The sequence below is a fragment of the Anguilla anguilla genome, chromosome 6 (genome assembly GCF_013347855.1).
Source record: "Anguilla anguilla isolate fAngAng1 chromosome 6, fAngAng1.pri, whole genome shotgun sequence".
Taxonomy (NCBI): domain Eukaryota; kingdom Metazoa; phylum Chordata; class Actinopteri; order Anguilliformes; family Anguillidae; genus Anguilla; species Anguilla anguilla.
In genome coordinates, this window is record NC_049206.1 from 60321918 (window position 1) to 60344266 (window position 22349).

At 47.8% G+C, this 22349-nt stretch overlaps 1 protein-coding gene across 4 annotated transcripts; it reads right to left on the reverse strand.

The window, feature by feature from the left end:
* Positions 1 to 257: 257 nt before the first annotated feature.
* Positions 258 to 22061, reverse strand: gpcpd1 (glycerophosphocholine phosphodiesterase 1). Of its 4 annotated transcripts, none has more exons than XM_035422554.1 (20): positions 21907 to 22061; positions 20900 to 20992; positions 20544 to 20634; positions 20362 to 20446; positions 18709 to 18781; positions 16345 to 16386; positions 15508 to 15631; positions 15042 to 15276; positions 14539 to 14701; positions 13892 to 14024; positions 13483 to 13537; positions 12819 to 12911; positions 12041 to 12118; positions 8941 to 8977; positions 8315 to 8373; positions 8127 to 8192; positions 7796 to 7932; positions 5780 to 5915; positions 5346 to 5506; positions 258 to 572 (listed from the first exon to the last, which is right to left on the reverse strand). In XM_035422554.1, the coding sequence occupies exons 2-20, from the start codon at positions 20946 to 20948 to the stop codon at positions 362 to 364; spliced, it is 2028 nt and encodes a 675-aa protein (XP_035278445.1). In that variant the 5' UTR covers positions 20949 to 20992; positions 21907 to 22061; the 3' UTR covers positions 258 to 361. The 4 variants fall into 4 exon arrangements, with proteins under 4 accessions (XP_035278445.1, XP_035278447.1, XP_035278449.1 ...); XM_035422556.1 differs by lacking the exon at positions 21907 to 22061 and adding an exon at positions 21719 to 21858; XM_035422558.1 differs by lacking the exons at positions 18709 to 18781; positions 20900 to 20992; positions 21907 to 22061 and having other exon boundaries at positions 20544 to 20562.
* Between the last annotated feature and the right edge of the window lie 288 nt (positions 22062 to 22349).

Genomic DNA, 22349 nt, shown 5'->3' on the forward strand with positions numbered 1-22349 from the left:
GCGTGTGGGTGTGGCGCAGCGGACCTAAGCTCTGCAGCAGGGATCGCAGAGCCATCACACTGCCACAGCTAAACGCAGGTCATGATTACAAAAAGGAAATGCAGCGAAAGCCAAATGGAAATGGCAACTTTGTCCCCCCACCCCCGCCCCCCCTTCCCCCGCTCCCACCCCTCCCACCCTACCCTACCCCAACCCACCCTACCCCCTCCCCAGTTTGAAGGTGTGTGGCAGGCCAGATCAGGTGAGTTCAGACTTGTTATGTCATGCAAAGCTAATCAAATTCTGCAGCACAGTGTTCCTCTCTCTCTCCGTAGGGAACATCCTTTCTGAGCGAGGGGGGGGGTAGGGGAGGTGGGGGTGTTCAGGAGGAGCTGAGCCCAGAGTCAGACTCCCCGCTGCCAGCCCCCGCCCCCCCTGCCCCCGCCCGCCCCTTGCAGGGGAGAGAGGAGCAGGACAGGCTGAAGCTGGAGCAAGCGCAGCTCTTCAGCGTCTCTTCCGGAAGCATCTCCTGCAGGGACACCTGCTCCTCCACTTTGAAGATGTTGGGCTGCTCCACCTGCTCGTCGCAGATCCTGAAACAAACAGCAGGGGGCCAAGCGTCAGCATCCCGCAGGCCCTGCGTCCCAGAGGAGGCTGCAACCGGCGGCACGCTTACCAACCTCTCCACCAGGGGGCGCACATACCCAGGCTTAAACCGCTCTGTTTAAACTAAGAGGCAAAGACCTGCGACAATGCAAATCCCCCATGGCAAGACTTAAGACCTGAATGACCTTAAGTGTCGACATGCTACAGCACAGAGGGGTCAAAATACCACATGCACAGTATTTTGTGTTCTTGTCAACTGCAGCATAAAATATGTTCCATAAATAATAAAATAAAAGCACAAATGCATCATTCAAAGTACTTTGAAATGCTCATTGTGGTGCATTAAAAAAATGTAAAAAAAATTAAAAAACAAAAAACTAAACTCATAGGTGTTCGCCCTGCTCAATTTTCTCAATTGCAGTTCCTTCTTACAGAATGGGGGGGCGATAAAAAGTATTTTGTTTTGAGATGCAGGGGAGAAATGGAGCAGAGCGTTGGGGGGGAGGGGGGAGTGTTGGGGGAGTGGGTGAGTCGGCACTTGAGGGGCCGTAGTAGTGCCAATAACAACGCTCTGCATCTAACAACACGCACCGGACAGCACACTACACTGAGAGGAGTACCAGCTACACACCGTCTAAGAGTCTAGTGCAGGATGCTTTCATGCATATATGTGTTTATGCTCAATAACTGCCAGACAAACACAAACAAACAGACAATCACAATCCACCTCTCCAATAGAAAACACCATTCAAGGTACAAGCAATTAAATAAGAAGAAAAAATAAGTAAAATTCAACGAAGAGTACCTGCAGATCGGCACCTACATTCTATCAGAATATAGCCCATAATGCACATACAATTAGTGCATTCAGTTATGAAATGCAAAATCATGAAAATTCAGTAATCTAAACAAAAATAAAACTCAAATGCCGTCAATTTCTCAGAAAATGTGCTGTATGACGCTCGCCTGGTCGTTCACTCACCCACTCACACACACAGTCACTCACTCACTTACTCTCTCTCTCACTCACTCTCTCACTTACTCACTCAGCCACTCTCTCACTCACTCACACTCACATACTCTCTCATTCACTCTCTCACTCACTCTCTCACTTACTCACTGAGCCACTCTCTCTCACTCACACTCACACACTCTCTCATTCACTCACTCTCTCACTGACTCACACACTCACTCTCTCACTCACTCTCTCACTGACTCACACACTCACTCGCTCACTGACTCACTCATTTCAGCACTGCAGTTTAGTAGAGTTTCCAGCTCATACAGGAGCTTTAAACTTAAAGCAGCACGGTGCTCCAGTAGTCATGAAGAGCCCCTGGGGCTCACATTCCAGCAATGCAAGGGTTAACCACCCCCCCCCGCCCCCCGCCCCCCGCCCACCCCCTCCCTGCAAAGTAAACTCCCCAGGGGCCACGTGCACACGCTCAGTCCGGGCCAATGAGAACATTACACAGCTTACTGGGGATTAAGGGGAAATGGAGAAGATACCAGTGAGTGGATGAGTAGAAACACATAGTCATGAGCTACAGGGAGCTGCCACAAGTGACTCACATACAGAAATGATGCGCAGGGCAGTTGACCAATCAGAGCTCACAGCCTGCCCTCATACTTAAAGGGACAGTTCACATTTTTTAGACTCGAGCCCGCTGAGTTTCTCCCCATGAGTTATGTAATCAATTGGGGTAGGGGAGAGCGACGAAATAACAAACGGTTTTCCTATTTGGCTCAATTCTGAATATATTACTGGAGATGGATGAATCATTTTTTAAAACAAACAACCTACATCCCTTGGTTAGAAATACACAACACAATGACATTTCTGGTACATCCCATTAACTAGCAATCTGACCTAAAGTACCGAGAGTGAGATGCTACATTTAACCCCAAGGTTGGTGTAAAAACTAACATGACGTGACTTCACTTACAAAAATGACACTATGGGCCATTGCCAAGCAACTGATCAGCTGCCATGTAACCAGGAGTAGAAACGGTTGTAGTTTACAATAGGGCAGTTTTTTTTGCTATGTTGGAACGTTTTGATTACAAGATATGTATTTATGCAAGCAAATAAACATATAAAAAAGTGTTTATTAAAGGTTGCTTTATTAATAGTGTCTTTGTTAAATAGCTGTCAGGTGGCGATTACGAGCCTCCATTAAATCAATGTTATTTGGCTAACAAAGCTAACGGCTAAGGAAGAACGAGCTACTCAAGTTAGGAGGGCTTGAGCCCAACATGTACCCCAATTTATTACATAACTCATGGGGATAAAGTCAGTGAACCCAGGTCTAGAAAATGTGAACTGTCCCTTTAAGGGTCAGAAGGCCCAGAGGGCAGGCCTGGAGGGCCACAATGCCTGCTGCCTGACAGTGTGTTTCAGTCATCAGTTAACCTGCAGACACAGCGCCCCCTCCAGGACTGGAGTTAAACCTGCAGACACAGCGCCCCCTCCAGGACTGGAGTGAAACCTGCAGCCACTGCAGCCCTCCAGGACTGGAGTTAAACCTGCCGGCACTGTGACCCTCCAGGACTGGAGTTAAACCTGCAGGCGATGTGACCCTCCAGGACCGGAGTAAAACCTGCAGACACTGCAGAGTTTGAGACGCCTGACTTTTAACACATTCTCAGGTTATTTTTCAACCCTGCAGCGCTGCTCCTGTACGCCATACCATGTGACCAGTCAAGTGCCACACATCATTTTCATGGACGGGCTATGAGGGTGGGGCTATGTGGTAAGCCAGAATGTTCTTTCATATCCAAAACAAGCCATAAGAAAATATCGAAAGTGATAACACAGTCAGGAACTAGAGGGACATTACTGGTGTTTGCAGAACTCGTGTCATTGTAATTTGGGCCCCGAGCGTTGGTAAATTCTGAAAGAAAGAGGCAGAGTTACCACAACAAGATAACACTCACACACACACACACACACTCACACACACACACACACTCACACACACACACACTCACACACACTCACACACACGCGCACTCACACATTCATACACACGCTCACACACACACACACATACACTCATACACACACACTCACACACTCACACACACGCGCACTCACTCACAGACACACACTCACACATTCACACACACGCTCACACACACACACACATACATACACACACACTCACACACACACCCACCCACACACGCGCACACACACTCACGCACACACACACAATCCTGCCCCAGGCACACAGAGAGCAAGGGCTGCATCGTTGGCTAAACTGCTGATCAACATTGCGCTCACACGTGTCTGTAAAGTGCAGCTCATTCTGCGAGTGCAGCATGCCACTACTCTTCTATCCAGATGAAATAGGAGGGAAAAGCACATTTATCCTGCTGCACAGGGACACATACTGACAGGGCTCCGCATGAAGAGAGACTACAGCAGACATCAGACCAGACCAGACCTGCTGAGTGCTGAGGGAGTCACTGTGAGTGAGTGAGTGAGTGAGGGCACAGATGAGTCAGTGAGAGTATAGGGATGAGGGGGTGAGAGAGTGAATGGATGAGGGAGTGAGGGTATTTCAGTAGAGATGCAGGACATGAATACATCTCAGAAAGATTCTGTCTATCGCACTCACCCTGCCCTGACCAGGCCTGCCCAGCCATTTCACTACTGGCCTTAAACAGGAATGATCAGCGATCAGTGATCAGAGATCAAGAATCTCCCAGGTTTCACAACTGCTGTTAAACAGCAGTGATCAGTGATCAGAGATCAGAGATCAGAGATCAGTGATCAGGGATCAGTAATCTCCCCCGATGGAAAGACAGACGGACGGTAATAACAGACAGATGTACAGGGAGCCACTTTAAGCAGGACGGCTTCAAGTTGCTGACTCCATCCAGACCCCCCCACTCCCCCCCCCCAAGTCTGCCGGCGTGTTCTCAGAGCGTTTACTGAGCGTTGTGGGGGCGCTGTGGGAGCGCTGTGGGAGCGTTGTGGGAGCGTTGTGGGAGCGCTGTGGGAGTGTTGTGGGAGCGCTGTGGGAGCGCTGTGGGAGAGTTGTGGGAGCGTTGTGGGAGCGCTGTGGGAGCGTTGTGGGAGCGCTGTGGGAGAGTTGTGGGAGCGTTGTGGGAGAGCTGTGGGAGCGTTGTGGGAGCGTTGTGGGAGCGCTGTGCGTTGGTGCGTTCTCAGGGTGTTCTTGGGAGCGTTGTGGGAGCGTTGTGGGAGCGCTGTGGGAGCGCTGTGGGAGCGTTGTGGGAGCGTTGTGGGAGCGCTGTGCGTTGGTGCGTTCTCCGGGTGTTCTTGGGAGCGTTGTGGGAGCGCTGTGGGAGCGTTGTGGGAGCGCTGTGGGAGCGTTGTGGGAGCGTTGTGGGAGCGCTGTGGGAGCGTTGTGGGAGCGCTGTGGGAGCGCTGTGGGAGCGTTGTGGGAGTGTTGTGGGAGCGCTGTGGGAGCGCTGTGGAAGCGCTGTGGGAGCGTTGTGGGAGTGTTGTGGGAGCGCTGTGGGAGCGCTGTGGGAGCGTTGTGGGAGCGTTGTGGGAGCGTTGTGGGAGCGCTGTGGGAGCGTTGTGGGAGCGCTGTGGGAGAGTTGTTGGTGCGTTCTCAGGGTGTTCTCGGCGCGTTCCCGGGGCATTGTGGGAGCGCTGTGCGTTGGTGCGTTCTCAGGGTGTTCTCGGCGCGTTCCCGGGGCATTGTGGGAGCGCTGTGCGTTGGTGCGTTCTCAGGGTGTTCTCGGCGCGTTCCCGGGGCATTGTGGGAGCGCTGGCGGGGCCTTACCTGTCGTAGATGAGCCCGTCGATGTCGTGCTCGCGCAGCGTCCTGCGGGTCTCGTGGTTGTTGTTGTCGTCGCCCCAGCAGAACACCACCAGGCCCTTGGCGTGCGCCTCGCTGATGGAGTCCATGTGCCTCAGCAGGTCCTCCGTGTGCGCGCTGATGCCCTGTGGGAGAGCAGCCCGGCTCAGCGCCACACATGCTTAACGACACGCCTTACACAGAAGGGCGTGGCTCAGGTGTGTATATACAGGTGTGGCTCAGGTGTATATATACAGGTATGGCCCAGGTGTGTAGATAAGGGCGTGGTCCAGGTGTGTATGTACAGGTGTGGCTCAGGTGTGTAGATATGGGCGTGGCCCAGGTGTGTATGTACAGGTGTGGCTCAGGTGTGTAGATATGGGTGTGGTTCAGGTGTGTGAGATGCGATGGCAGCTCACTAGGATGTCCTCGCTCTGTGCAAAGCTCATGGCGATGGGCGTGGTCTGGCAGCGGATGTCCATGAGCTCAGGGTACACGGTGGAGATCCCCTGAGTCAGGAACAGGATGGGGTACCTGTTCTGCTTCCGCCGCACCCTGCAGAGACAACAGCCCAGATTTAACTCTATTCACACACTATACACATACACTATACACACACTACACACATACACTATACACACACACACTCTATACACATATACTATACACACACTACATACACATACACTATACACACACACACACACACACTCTATACACATACACTATACACACACACTCTACACACATACACTATGCACACACACTATTCACACACTATACACATACACTATACACACACACTGTACACACACACTCTACACACATACACTATGCACACACACACTATTCACACACTATACACACACTACACACACACACACTCTATACACACACTGTACACACACACACACACTATTCACACACTATACACACACCACACACATACACACACTCTACACACATACACTATGCACACACACACTATTCGCACACTATACACACACTGCACACATACACACTCTATACACATACACTATACACACACTACACACATACACACTCTATACACATACACTATACACATACTATACACACACACACTATATACACATACACTATACACACACTACACACATACACTATGCACACACACACTATTCACACACTATACACACACACTATACACCCGCTATTCACTCACACACAACAAACAGCTGTGCAGACTCACTGCCTTCAGTAACTCCTGACACACAACTTGAAGTTCACTCACAAACATAGCTTTTGTGTAAAGTGAAGCCGACGTTAGATATTTACAGAAGTTTCTGCACATTATCAGCGCATTCAGGGTTTGTGGCTCAAAGCAAGAAAGAAAGAAAATACTCTTCAATTAATGTTAAACCAGCCTGTACAGCGACATTAAGTCACTTTTATGCAAATTATTTATTTTTTTAAATTCTAGATTCAGAAACAGTTCCAGTTGGACCTTGCAGCCCCACAGGCCTGCTCCAGCCTCCCTGCTGCTGTAGGCGAAATTTCAGACGGGGGGCGGGGGCGACTACTGCGCAGGCAACGCATTTTTTAAAATTCCTCCTTTTCTTTGGCGCCCCTCTGGATGATGACGCCTCAGGCGATCGCTCAAGCCTCCTCTGCCTAGAACCGGCCCGGCAACCCGAGATCGCGGAGCAATGGCCTTCCTTGGTTTAGAGACGCTTCTGGGAGAATTAAAAATACCCTTCACAGAACCGTGTGAACGGCCTGGGCCAATCAGAAACAGGCTACCCTTTCCGTCTGTCATCACTCGAGGGGTTCAGAATACTGTAAATACCGCACACACACCCTCTCAGGACTGCCTAACGCTACCTGCGTCATGAGTTAATGCGGAACCTAATGCGGGCGGGGGGGGGGGGGGGGAAGAGGAACTGAAAAAAATGCTGAAACTGGATTCTTTTGTAACATGGGAAATGTTAGTTCTTCGCTCGTGAATCTTGTTTATTTGGATTGTAAAAGATTCAGCTGATGCCTCCTACTATTTCATTTATTATTCTTAGAAAATTTTTTGTTCTTTTTTTGGTTTTCATTGCACCTCGGCACCACTGCAAATGAGCGCTCCACCCTCGACGCGCCACCGAGAACGCTGAACAAAGGTCAAAAACACGCTGCAGATACACCAAAACAACACAGAGAAACCCCTGAGAGCGAGCTGTCACTTTAAGATCACAGCCAGTGATTCATTTGAAATCTTTTAAGGACAAGATTGAAGGAATGTCACCCACAACAAGTAAAACACGCCAGGCACCTACACTGCACCCAACCTGCATACGTGAGGGAGCTGCAGACCCTACACATTTAGCAGTATTTGCCCTGCGGTAATGCGGTAGATGGTGCAGAATGTATGTACTGTACACACACAGGGTGCGCCAGCGTGCACCTACATGGAGCACACATCCGGGTCGAAGCAGGAGAAGACGATCCTTCGCTTGCCGGCGTGCTGGTGGACACATTTCAGGATGATGTCCAGGAACAGATTCATGTCGAAGTACGTGGACAAATTCCCCTCCCAGGACCCGTCCTGTTAAAAACAACAACAGGCACCTCTGAGGGACGTCATACAATCAACAGGGTTACACCGATCACTGTACAGCAATGTCATACAATCAACAGGAATACACCAATCACCGTTCAGCGATGTCATCCAAACAACAGAATTACACCAATCACCATTCAGCGATTTCACTGGTGTGATCAGAGTAACGCTAGGTGTACCTTCAGCCGTGTGATCCACTTCAGCTCAATGTTGAATCCCACGTTTTCTGGAACGGCCTGAAAAATCTGTAAAACAGACCGATTTTTAAAAACCGCCACAGATCCTAACGACTGGGCCTCTGTGCGCTACGCTTGTGGTAAAATGGATTTAAGGGGAAACGGGGTGAAAAGCAGGTGCTTGAGGTTACCTGGTCGAGCGAGGGAAAGGGCTGGTGTTCCGCGATGTACTCCTCTTCATCCTGGGGATCTGCGAAAACAAACCAAACAACCAGCCATCCACACGCTGTGGCTTTAACTCACCAAGCACGACATTTCAGCCAGCCAGACTTTCCTGTTCACTTCTGCAATCTCACATTATATTCTCACACTCCTCAAACTACAGCCAAATTCAAATCTGGGAGTAGGAGGGGATTTACCCACACATGGGACACTTATTTATGAGAAATTCACAAAAGATCTGATAAACAGTGAGAACTGCCCAGTCCTGTGCCATTTATTTCACCAGTCTTATTTATCTCATGCAAATCTAAGACAAAAACAGCTTTCTGCAAAAAGAATAAGAAAACTGGGCCCAAATGCATTGGGCTGCTAGCATGGAACATACGATTTTATAAATCTCCACCATGAGAAGGAGATTTTCCAACGGAAACAAAGCACTGGATCAGCTGTACGAAACCCAGCAGATCAGGTTCGCGGACAAAGGCCTTTCTGTGTGTGTGTGTGTGTGCGTGGGGAGTTACGGAGATTATGCCTTGACGGACAGGATTACGATGAAAGAACAAGCAGGTAAAAGCAGGTAAGAGCAGGTAAGTACCTTGGTCATTCACCTTCATGGCAGTGACGTGGGCCAGCTGTTAGGGCAAAATGGGAGAGCACATCTAAGCATCACGGAGAATTAGGGAAACCTCCGGAAAGGGCTTTAACACTTCTTAACACCGACGGTGTGGGCAGTGCCCCCCGGAGCACAGCACCACACCCGCCTGATGGCACACACACTTCAAAACAGGGAGGAGCTTTTCACTTTAATGGATGTGTGTGTTTAATACACGTGCCCCTCATTAAACCAAGCCTATTCTGCATCCTTATGGCTTTGAGTGTGTGTGTGTGTGTGTGTGTGTGTGTGTGCGCGAGAGTGTGTGTGTGTGGTGTGTGTGTGTGTGTCCGTGTATGTATGTATGTGTGTGTGTGGTGTGTGATGTGTGTGTGTGTGTGTGTGAGTGTGAGTGTGTGTGTGTGTGTGTGTGTGTGTGCGCGAGTGTGTGTGTGGTGTGTGTGTGTGTGTGTCTGTGTGTGTATGTATGTGTGTTTGTGTGTTTGAGAGAGAGAGTGTGTTCCAGTTAACTGAAATTTCACCAGTTTGCTTACACTGATATGTGATTTCCTTTGAGTTATAAAATAAAAGTGGGGAGATAACAAAGACTGAAAGTGTTCAAAAGGCGAAGCCAAATCCCAGCCTGATGTTATCAGAGGCGCAAGCCTGTGGACCTCCTTAAAGGAAAGGGAAAGGCTGAGAGTTCAAACATGCCCTGCCCAGCTGCGTCAACAATCACTGCTGACGTCTCACAGGGCAAAGGTTCCTGCTTGGGTTGTTTGCTTGGAAGTGATAAAACGTGATTAAGATGGCAGAAGGGATTCCTGAAGATTGCCATGCCTGCACGTAAACATTTAAGCCGCGTTTCCACCGCAGGAACTTACCCCAGGAACTAGGAACCTTTTGAGGAACTCAGTGCGTTTCCACCGCAGGGGTCTAAATTAAGTTCCGGGGACTTTATTTTACCCCCAAAAAAGTCCCTGCTCGGGGGGTAGTACTTTCCAAAAGTATCGGAACTTTTGGGGTGGGGTGCAAGCGCTGAATATTTATGATTGGTCGACTACTCGCAGTATTTTATTTCAACCGCCATTTAAAAAAATCTGCAGCCGCAAACCGATTTATTTTCATAATAATAACTTGAATTCAAACTTGTATGTTATGCGGCGCAGTTGCCTACTTTTGGTTATAGCCTGCCAACGTCTTGGAACAGATGAGAAATTAAGATAGAGGATTATAACGTGTGCTCTTCTGTTCTTTTCTTGCTTTAGTATTTGTTTTATAAAATGTTAAGCATTCGTGCTGGGACAGCATATTACGTATCAAACGGTTTAATTCAGTTGCTGAATATTTTCTTCCGGATTTTCTTTGTTAGCCCGTTATAATTGACTCAAAACGCTTGACACAGTTATGTGAGGTATGCGGTAGTTCTGCATAATTTACATTGGTGATACAGTAAAAGCAAACAGGAAATCACCTTCCGCACTTTTTGTCAGGGTAAAATAACAGGTTAATTCTAGTAATCGTCCCTTTTGCTTTTTCAGACTGCCATAATTTTACTCTGCGATTCTTCAACTCCACAAAAAGACCAGGAAGACTATGGACTAATTTATGGTGCATGGTTCGCATCTGGAGGGCACACTTCGCTGCTTCGCTAGCAGTAACTTTGAAGGAAAGCAAACGGTGGCTGTACCAATGCAATATGAATTAAAATTTTCGCGCAAATCCGAGTTTTCATTCTATTTATTCTTGTCATTTTGCGATTAGCCTATATGGAATTGACGATGAGAGTCGAATTAATCAATTCAACATCAAATTGTTCACGACGTGTGCATGTTTTCTGCTGTTGTTACCAGTTATTTGTGGAATGTGAATGCATTCTGTCGCCTCGGGTGTCAAGAAATGAAAGTGAATGTTTGCATAAAAACATAATGAATGTGTTTGAGAGGATATATAAAACAGTTACAATCTGACTATTGGCCTGTTATATCCTATTTGTTGCATAACAACGGTCCAAGTCGAACTACCAACGACAGTTTTGCTTGACAACGGTAAAATATGCCCAAACGGCTGCGGAAGAATATTTCAATTTCAGGTGATTAAGTCGATAAAAATCAATAAATACTAAAGTAACCATATATAGTCATTGTTGGTAACCCGTTGTACAAGTGGAATAAACCCCTCCGGGCTGTCCCAGGTTATTAGAAACTAATGTAGGCTACTTCGGTGGTAGTATGGGGTTACAGAAGAAACTTACGACAGATAGACCGACGACGTCGCTTTTTCATACGTCAGTGGGCTAATTTGCCTAATCTTCACGGGTCTTTAGACTGCGGTGGAAACGCAGACAACAGTGGGCTGAAGGAACCTTTTAGTTCCTTGAAAAGTAGTTCCTGGGACTGAAAGTTCCGGGTGGAAACACGGCTTTATAAACATGCCAAAGTGTTTCAGTTACAAAGACCTCCACCAGGCGTCTGTGACAGAAACGCAGACCCTTAACAGATGCTTCTTCAGTGTTCCACTTCAGCTTCAGCCCCTCGCACACCTGTAACAGGTGCGCACGCCAGGTGTGCAGGGGTTTTCCCCGAGAGCAGGAGGACGCGGACGTGGCAGGGCACAGTACAGAAACCCCGTGCGCTAGAGACGGAAACTCGCGGAACTTAAAGAAGCGCCAGGTGCAGAGGAACAGAAATATGGCTGCATCGCCAGGAGAGGAATGAGGGCAACTAAGCTAAAATAAACTAAACTAAACTAAACTAAACAGCAGACGGGGAAAGTCCAGGGTTCAAAAAGTCCTGCCGTGTGTTTCTTTCACCAGTGAACTCAGCCAGCTGATTTCAAAACGAGCTCATCCTCCTGGCTGAATCCAGGGGATCAATACAAAATACTGGGGACTCTCACTTTCTGAACCTGGATTTTCCACCTCTGGGAAACAGTCACAACTGCACAACCGTGCCCTAAATGTTCACAGTATTAAGAAAACCCAGTATTAAGGCAGATGGTGTTTTAATGGGTCTGTTATAAGCACTAGGCACTAGGGGTGGGGGGTGGTGGAGAGAAGCTTTTCTGTAATAAATATCACGGGCATTGCAATGGGGGTTTTTACCTTTAGAAGCTGTAGCTGGTCAAATGTAAGATCTTTCACAGGAACCTCAAACAGCTCCAGAGAATGTTTGTCGTTTTTCTGTGGAGAAGAAGGGAGTAGCACACTGAGATAAGCGGTGTCTTTGCACAACCCTAACCCTAACCTAACCCTAAACTTAACCCCAACTCTAACCCCAACCCTAACCCTAACCTAACCCTAACTCCAACGCCAACCCTAACCCTAACCCTAACTCCAACGCCAACCCTAACCCACCAACCCTCCAGCACACACACTTTATTTTAGTCCTTTTCTCTTTCTCACATCAATGAAAGGTCACTGACTAAAATTCAGGGAAAGACTAGATGTCAGACTCCTTAAATACCGTCACTTCAGGGGCGATATAGCTCAGGAGGTAAGACCGATTGTCTGGCAGTCGGAGGGTTGCCGGTTCAAACCCCGCCCTGGGCATGTCGAAGTGTCCTTGAGCAAGACACCATACCCCTAACCTCTAACTGCTCTGGCGAATGAGAGGCATCAATTGTAAAGCGCTTTGGATAAAAGCGCTATATAAATGCAGTCCATTTACCATTTACTTCAAATGTAAGTGCATTACAGTGCTTTAAGACTGAAAGGGCTGGTTGCAAAGACACAGATTAAGCCGAGGCCTGGACTAAATTCAGCTTTGAATGGAGGTTCTCCACGCAGAACTCCGTTTAGTCCCGGACTAAGTTTAATCTGTGTCTGTGAAACCAGCCTTACAAGCGAGTTTGTGCAGTTACAAGCCACTTTTAAATGTCACCTTTTTGGTTGAGATACAGCAGGTAAGGTCGTGATACACGATGGGAACAAAGTCCTTGGAGAGGTGGACATCAAACTCCACATACGCTGCCCCCTACAGGACAAACACAGAACACACCACGGTAATGCAGCAGTACGCAAACACATATCCTGCATTAACTGTGTCATGCACACAATCAAACTTGATATTTTGAAAATAAATAAATAGCATGTTTTAGCATTCCTGTAGCCAGTTCTTCCGTTTCTAGGTTATTTAGGGCAAAGCAAACTGGGTGAATCCGGTGCACTACAAATCTATTTATGCACCAATTTATCTCGTTCTACCTGTTTCTATTTATGACGCCTTGCACAACGAGGGCTGGTCGGTTTTGGAATTTCGTGTCAACATCTGTTCTTAACTACTCAGCCCAACTATTTATTGATATTACATTTATTCATCCAGAAGCAGCAGCTGTGTACTGCACACGTATATCCACGGTGAAGGTGTTTTAACCGCAGTCTGATGTTGGAGTGAAGTGGCACTGGAGTGTACAGCTATGTAAAAATGAAGGCGGAGTAAGTGGCAGGAACAGAAAGCAGCACACTGGCCCTCTGGGTAAGGGGCGGGGCAGAAGACCCGCCCCTGACATACGGCCAGGAAGTCAGGCACGCGACTGGCCACTCACATGACTGGCAGCGCTCTTGAAGGATACGATGGTGTTCTCCCTGATTTTGGTGTGTCTGAAACCGAGAGAAGCACGTTTTCACCACACAGAAACCCAAAACAGTGTCTCGCATTAACAGTGCCTTTCTCACATTAAAGCTTAATGAGTCAGAGCAGGTGAGAGTCAGATCAGGTGTGTGTGAGTTAGAGCGGGTGTGTGTGAGTTAGAGCGGGTGTATGAGAGTCAGATCAGGTGTGTGTGAGTTAGAGCGGGTGTGTGTGAGTTAGAGCGGGTGTATGAGAGTCAGAGCAGGTGTATGAGACTCAGAGCAGGTGAGGCTCAGATCAGGTGTGCGTGAGTCAGAGCAGGTGTATGAGAGTCAGAGCAGGTGTATGAGACTTAGAGCAGGTGTGGGACAGGTGAGACTCACTTGGCAGCGTGCAGGGAGCTGCCGGCTCCTCGGTGTCCCACGTCCAGCGCGCTCCTCTTCCTCCAGTATTTAGTGAAGCAGGAGCGCATGTCACACATCAGGCCGTTAATGGGCCGAATCACCAGGTAATCCACTGAAACACACCGCCGCACACCTGTTACACACCTCACACAGGTACAGCCGCACACCTGTTACACACCTCACACAGGTACAGCCACACACCTGTTACACACCTCACACAGGTACAGCCACACACCTGTTACACACCTCACACAGGTACTGTTACACACCTCACACCTGTTACACACCTCACACAGGTACAGCCGCACACCTGTTACACACCTCACACAGGTACAGCCACACACCTGTTACACACCTCACACAGGTACAACCACACACCTGTTACACACCTCACACAGGTACTGATATAAACCTCACACCTGTTACACACCTCACACAGGTACTGTTACACACCTCACACAGGTACAGCCACACACCTGTTACACACCTCACACAGGTACAGCCACACACCTGTTACACACCTCACACAGGTACAGCCACACACCTGTTACACACCTCACACAGGTACAACAGTAACCATGGCAGCGCCGTGCGTAAGAGCCGTGGCCGTTGCTATGGTAACTCACCTCGCACTTTGCCGATGGTCTGGCGGAAGTTGCGGCTCATGATGGGCAGCGTGGCCACGCCCGTGTTCCTGCCGCTCTCCAGGAAGGAGGAGGACAGCAGGCAGGCCGTGCCCACCAGCCCGGGGAGAACATCGCTCTGAAGCACCCGCTCCCCCATGTCCTCCTGCGGGGACACAGCACACCCGCCGGCGTCAGACACACCCCCAACCCCGCCTTCAGTCTGCTCACTGGACAACATAACCAAGACCCGCCTTCTGCCTGCACAACATAACCAAGCCCCGCCTTCAGTCTGCTCACTGGACAACATAACCAAACCCCGCCTTCAGTCTGCTCATTGGACAACATAACCAAGCCCTGCCTTCGGTCTGCTCATTGGACAACATAACCAAGCCCCGCCTTCAGTTTGCTCATTGGCTACTATAACCAAGTCTCACCCCCTGCCCCATGGAACACACCCCATGGCCCAAAACCGCAGTGACATCACAGTCAGCCAGGTGACGCACCTCAAAGAACTCGAAGGTGAGCTCCAGGTTGTCGGGGTCCATGGTGTGGATGCTGTACTCGGTCCACAGCAAGGGCTCCAGGGCGTAGCCGTGGTCCGGCTGTGAGTGCCGTGATTTGTAGCCGCTGTCGCTGATCATGCTCATCTCCAGCGTGCTCGCCATCCTGTTGCAGGAGGTGGGACTCTGCTCTTCCTCATCCCCCTCTTCCTCAAAGCCCTCCAGATGCAGTTTCAATCTGCGTCCAGGGACATTCAAATAAAAGATGAAATAAAATCAGCCACGTGTTAGGAAAGAACAACTGCTCTGTTCTCTCCCATCCCCCACCCCCCCACCCCAATTGAGAAGGTCACATGATATGCTTGCAGTGCACCCTGGAACTTCAGAACTTTCTCACTCAGAACCCCAGACACCCGACCCCCCCAGGTGGGTACCCGAAACGCCCGACCACCCCCCCCCAGGTGGGTACCTGAATCGGGACTTCTTAAATTTGCGCTTGGTGATGGACACCGGAGCCTTCTCAGACTGGTGCAGCCTCAGACGGATCTCCGTCTGCCAAGTCAGCCAGCCAGAGTCCACACACTCCACCTCGTCTGTGTTAAACACACATCAGCATCATTAATAATCATAACATCATTCACAATCCCCATCTAACCCAGAGTCCACACACTCCACCTCGTCTGTGTTAAACACACATCAGCATTATTAATAATCATAACATCATTCACAATCCCCATCTAACCCAGAGTCCACACACTCCACCTCGTCTGTGTTAAACACACACCAGCATTATTAATAATCATAACATCATTCACAATCCCCATCTAACCCAGAGTCCACACACTCCACCTCGTCTGTGTTAAACACACACCAGCATTATTAATAATCATAACATCATTCACAATCCCCATCTAACCCAGAGTCCACACACTCCACACCGTCGGTATTACATTACAGTACATTGCATTCATTTGGCATACGCTTTAATCCAAAGTGACGTACAGTAAGTGCCTACCAAAGGTCATTGAAACAACTACAGAGCACAGGTCCGATAAGGTACAATACTCAATATGTAACCATTATTCATAGCCAAGAACATCAAGTCCAGTTCGCAAAGTAAGCATGGGCTAGGTCAGAGAGTATTAAATACATATCAACATTCTTAATAATCACAGTATCATTTACAATCCCCATCTAATTTACCTGTACAACAACAAAGAACAATTACAAGACTGAATGCCTTCTGTTATCATTTGCACAGTTCATTTCTAGGCAAAGGTTTACAGAGACTATGAACGTCACTTACTGTAAATGCCAAACTGTCCATCGTCAATAACCAGGTCTGATTCTGAAAAACAAAACCAGTAATCACACAGCAGCACAGAACGCACTTCAACTTCACACACTAGTCATTCAGTACAGCGCACTTCCATTCCCATTCAAGGTCCGCTCCCCAAAAAAACACAGCCGGGGGGGGGTCAACCTCCCTCCAATTCTCCACTTTGCCCCCATTCTATGGAGTTACACAAGCTCAGTTAAAACAGGAATGGAAATGCTCTGTACTCGGCTGTAGCTACAGTATAAAGCCGTCTGCTGCAGTTTGTTTAGCTGGAACTCGAGTCAGGTAAATCCATACTGCCTCCACGGGTTCCATTTAACAAACAATGTCTTTATTATCTTACGTTAGCTCTGTCACAGTCTGTGTGCACTGAGACACTACCCTCTCACACCTGATCCAAACTAATATGGGTCTGTTCTGTGGCAGGCTGGTATAGACGTGTGAGATGTCCTAGCCACTGATAAATCACTACAGATAAAAGCAGGAAGCAATGGCAAGCAATGCATCAATACAGTAATGAAAACATACAAGAATTATTATTATTACCTATGAATTCAAAAACAAATACTAAATAACGCTTTAAATGAAGCCTTTTATAACATTCCTCCATTAATACTTGTGCTTACATAAAAATAACACTCAGCACTGCGGTGCTTGTTAAAAAACTACACATTCACATGTTTTGTGTTATTATGGTGCGCTTGTGTGTGCAGGTATGTGTGTGTCTGTGGGAATGTGTGTGCGCATATGTCTGTGTGCGCGTGTGTGTGTGGGTGCGTGAATATGTGTGTGGGTGTGTGTGTGTGCGTGTGTACCCGTGTGTGTGTCTGTGCGCGTGTGTGTGGGTGGGTGTGCATGGGTGTTTGCATGTGTATGTGCGTGGATGTGTGGGTGTGTGTGTGCGCGTGGATGTGTGTGTGTGTGTGTGGGTGTGCGTGTGTGTGGGTGTTTGGTTTAGGGTTTGGATCCAGAAAGGTGGTACAGTAACTGCAGTACTAGGAAGTGTTGGCACGTCACAGTGTGGAAAGAGATCGTGTTTAATGCTGTGACCCATGGTCAGCTGGCAAGCACTAAGGAGTGACCCGTGTAAATATGTGACGTCACCAGTGTGAGCGACCCGTTGGCCAGTCCTGGAAACGCACTGTGTGTAGCCATGGAAACGCACCGTGTGCTGTGTGTAGTCGTGGAAACGCACTGTGTGTAGTCGTGAAAACGTGCAACGTGTAGTCGTGGAAACGCGCTGCGTGTAGTCGTGGAAACGCAGTGTGTGTAGGTCTACCGTACTGTATGGGCTGCACTTCGCTGAGCGACAGCGTGAACGGGGGCTTTATTTTGTCAGTAGCTAATCAAACACAAGACAAACAGCGCTGCACCACTTTTGCCAAAGCTCCTCATCCAGGACAGTGCCTCCCCATGAACAGCACTCAACACGGCTACGCCCTTTGCCCTTGTCCGAGTTCCCCAGCTCCCTGGACGCTGGTATCAGGTTTTGCAACTGCGTCAGCTGGTGGGGGCACTTTTAGTTCCTCGGGCCTCGTGCTCGCGCTGACAGTTGGCATCTCCGACTGACTTCACGGAAAAGTCTTTGGAATTCCCCGAAAGCCGAGCGCGTTTTTTTTTTTTTTTTTTTTTTTTTTTTTTTAAGCGCTTAATGACGAGCCCCCTTTTCCGTCACAAACAGCATCCCCCTTTACGGTAAGAGCTAGCAGCGACGTAATTTAGCTACGGACTGCAAAGTCACATAAAATGGGACACAGGTCCTTCTTCCATGGGGGAAAATAACTGACAGCAGTCCCAAGACACATCCAACAGCAGCTACACTACCAATGTTACAGGACATTAAAACGGCAAGTACATAAACACATAATGATAGGAGCATAAAGTTCCACGCACCTGTCTCCTCTTTTACCTACAGACAGCAGAGCACCCAGCACTGCATCAAATCTGAACTTCAACACCGCGCATATTGGCGAATGGTGATTCAAATACTTTGCGCCTAGAGCAAGCTTAATTACAACTGGCACTTGACACAGGCTGTCTCAATGTCTCTTAATGAAACAGAGTCACAAGCCTGAAGCTGCACTTCATGTTCACTTCGCAAGGGGAAACCACCACCAGCATCAGCAATGCAAAACACCCCCAAATTAGCAGACTTGTAGATGAAGGAAGGGCAGCTATACTCCCCCCCACCCCCTCCCCATGCGCAGTCAGCTATGCAACCTCACCGGTAAAGCTGGTTGGGGAAGCACTGTGGTTGTGGCCCAGGAGCTGTTATCTATCTGCGAGGTGCGTTGCACTAAACCCAGATCGTGCAGTTTCTGCATTATATACCTGCGTTCACTGTTCTCGGGTGCTGGTGCGTCTCCCACTTATTGACTATCACGTGACATGGATCACCTGCATTCTGTAATTTCAATGTTCAGTGTTAAGACTTTGTATATAATATCTGTAAACGTATCACTTTTCTGTGTCTGATTGTTGAGGAGTTTCTTTTTGTCTTTTTTTATTAAAAGCACATTTCTCCAACAAAGGATTTTAGCTGGAAATATTCACCAATCTTCCAGCCAGCCGGCCACAATTGGTTGAAATCTGAAAAGCGGATTCATTAGTGCAAGGGAAATGGAACGCATTTATCGTCCATAAAACAAAAATAACATTCTAACTGTAGAAAAACTCTTTTTAAAAATGAATAAAAATGTTAAAAAATTAATAAAAATTTTAACATATTTTTTAAATGTACCGTTTCCCTCCCCTCTTTTCACCCCAAATTTAGAAAGCCCAAATATCTTCTTTTTTTTTTTTTGTCAGCACCCACCGCTGCAACCGCAGCCCTGGATCCTGAAGCGCGTGACTACACCACTGCCTCCCCTCACCCCGCAGTCCAGCGGCCGCGCTCACACGGACATGAGCCGGAGGAAGACACGTCGCGCGCAGCTCAGCCGCTGGACTTGTGGGAGCTCAACTGGCCAGCAGGGGGCGACGGTGCCATATGAGACACCGTCACACTAACTGGCTGAAACCCATCCGTCCCTGGGCGATGGGACAGAACCAACTGTGCATTGTCCTACGAGACTGCCAGGCCAGTCGGCACTGGCACGATCCGGATTCGACACCAGACCGTGGGGCCCATCCACACACCAGAACAGGGCGAGCCACCAAGCAGAACCATTTAAGGTAGAAGGGGAACTGAGGCTGAGTAACGTCCTGTGGTACAGATGCTAAATCCTTCAGGAAAGCCTTGAAAAAAATCTCCTCAGAACCTTGCATCTTCAGCTCATGGGACAGAATATCAAACACTGACAGCAACATTAAAATCCATGGCTCAAATTATGAGTTGGGTGCAATACCACTAGGGTCAGATATTTTATGAAGGACATGTTGCTTGGCAACAAGCCAGACTGCCACTCTACCAGACTGTAAACTGTTTACAAACTTCACAAGCACTAACTGCCCCTGAGGAGTGTGGCCAGCGTGCATGTGACAGATAAAACACGCAGCCAAAGATATCCCCAGCTCACTCAGTCTCTCTCACGCAGCCAAAGACCTATCACTATCTCTCTCTCTCTCACGCTCGCTCACTCACTCACTCACTCACTCATCCAAGGTAACTTTAACATATGAAGCCTGAAACATTTACCCATGAAACCTTAAATGGCCAGTCACATTTCAGAATCATTGTGTCAATGCAAGCTGGCAGAATCAGATGGAGCTCACGTGATCACCATTTGCTTCATCAAAGTATTCAGTATTTATCAGTGATTGTCTAAACACACATCCCTTTGCGGAAGAATTAAAAGTACACATGCCTGCCTCACCTGAGGTTCAGTTATCAAACATCTCACTTTGTCAGAACAAATCACATCAGAACATAAATGTGCACTTGACAAATAATTACAAAAAACAATCCACATATCCAAGATCTGCACCTACAGAAATTTTCAAAGAGGTAAAGATCTGCCTGAATTAAAAAAACAGCAATCTCACCTTTGATTCCAGAAAGAATCCTTTGAAATAGCGGTATTTACATTCAACGCCCTTTGGCACGTAGATGGTCCGTTTCCACAAAGTTCTGATGGGGTGGGGGGCATGTGTAGTTATTGTCAGAAATTTGAAAATCAACCGAATTTGAACAATTGTTTTGAGGACAGTGATCACAATATATTTACCCGTCATCCTCCTGTGGTTGAAGAGGCACGGATCTCTGCGAACACCAGTCGCCCAAGGACTCGCAGCTGCCGACGACCCCGATCTGCTCGCCTGTGGGACGTCATTCTTACATTAAGGAGCGGGTTAACACACCAGCTACTCTACACTTACTTTTCAGGTAGACCTACTCCACATTTCCACATTTCCTTTTACGCTTCGCCGTGTAGGTGCGTCTTTTCTGACAACACGTAAAGTTGTGTTCATAAAAATACTCGTAATAATAAACATTTCTAAATAAACAACCTGACTCGATGGCAAATTCCAGTAATAATAACTAGTGTCCTTTCGATCATTACGCGTTGTTTTTAGTCCTTACCGGGGGACGTTGATCCTCTCACTGAGAGGGTGATTTGGATTAAATCCATGGCTAGCAGCTACCTGTCTGGCCAGACGCCATGCACGGGCCAACCTGAAACCAAAGTCAACAGAAAGTATGAGCGTTCAGACAACCACAACAGACAAGATTGACAGTACCATTCCAGGGGAAGAAAACTGGTAGACGTAAGTTAGTTAGTTACTGGATCGACCTTCAACCGTAAAATATTTGTATTATATTTCTTTTTTTTTACGTAACGAGCCAACGTCACATCGTTATGGATACACACAGAAATCTAGAAAACTATCTAACCATTTTCTATCTACGTAGGTTAACTAACGTTAACTATCTTACACAAGTTTACACGTTGACAGCTAGCTCGTCATCTCAGCGCTCGCTGGCGTGGAAAGTGGGTAGTACCGCCTTCCTCTAGAGAACATATGGAAATTATTACTACCAAGATAACGGTAGCTTAGCTACATCCACATTGTGCCAAATGGTGAAACAACATTGTGTTTATAGCTAACGATTTAAATTCTGTCAATCTACTGAGAGCTGGTTCGATCTGTTTCAGAGAGAGTGCGGACCATCTGCAATGCAGCAACGTAACGTCGGCTCAGTAATCGGGCTAACCCCGTCCACTTCCACCGTTCATAACACGGATTTACAGTTACACGGTTTTATCAGCATAGTGATGCACATCAGACTGGGAACTACATGCGCTTTCTATTTATCGGTGTCAAAAAGCAACGTAAACAACTATCTTATTAAACCGCTGTTTCACAAAACCCCGTAACATTAAATTCAGCTGATGCTTACCTTTCTCAACTGCTTTTACTTTCGCCAACGATTGTCAGGTTCAAACCGCCCTAAGCCGGATCGGACAATAGCGAGCTAGCCGGCTAACGGTAAACATTAAACAGAGCCGCAGAATGGGCGCTTACAGTGTAACCAAAGAGTAAAGCCAGAAACGGCTAGAGTAGAGAATATATATTTACGTGCTTTACCTGTTGTCCTGAGAGGAAATCCGTCTAATGACGGAATTTGTTGTTATATGAAGCGTTATAGTGTTGTCATGCCTCCACCCGACATCGGAGAATATTATGCATCCGCGAACCAGGCTACAGATCTTACATATCAAGCGGATCCGCGACTCTCGCCCCTTTCAGTCTTCAGTTTCTGAATGAGAGCATGCGCACAACAGCGCATACATCGCTGTGATCCGCAATCGGCCCAATGTTCATCTGAAATTATTGTTGAAATATGTAGCCTCGGTACGACGTGGGATTGTTCACCGTGTTCTTTTTTTTTGTTTGTTGTTTTTTGCATAGCCAGACTAAATTTAAGATACGGACCCTTGATCTCTAGGCCTACACATTAAACAACTTTCTTGTGCGTGCCTAACAACATTCAAAAATAAGTTTGGATTTTCTATTATTTGAAACATGTT

Excerpts from the sequence above, each read along its gene's own strand:
- gpcpd1 (XM_035422554.1), bottom strand. The coding sequence starts at position 20,948 with ATGGATTTAATCCAAATCACCCTCTCAGTGAGAGGATCAACGTCCCCC. Across the intron at positions 20,635-20,899 it reads GAGAGGATCAACGTCCCCCG|GCGAGCAGATCGGGGTCGTC; the intron begins GTAAGGACTAAA and ends GACGTCCCACAG. Across the intron at positions 12,119-12,818 it reads GCTGTATCTCAACCAAAAAG|AAAAACGACAAACATTCTCT; the intron begins GTGACATTTAAA and ends TCTTCTCCACAG.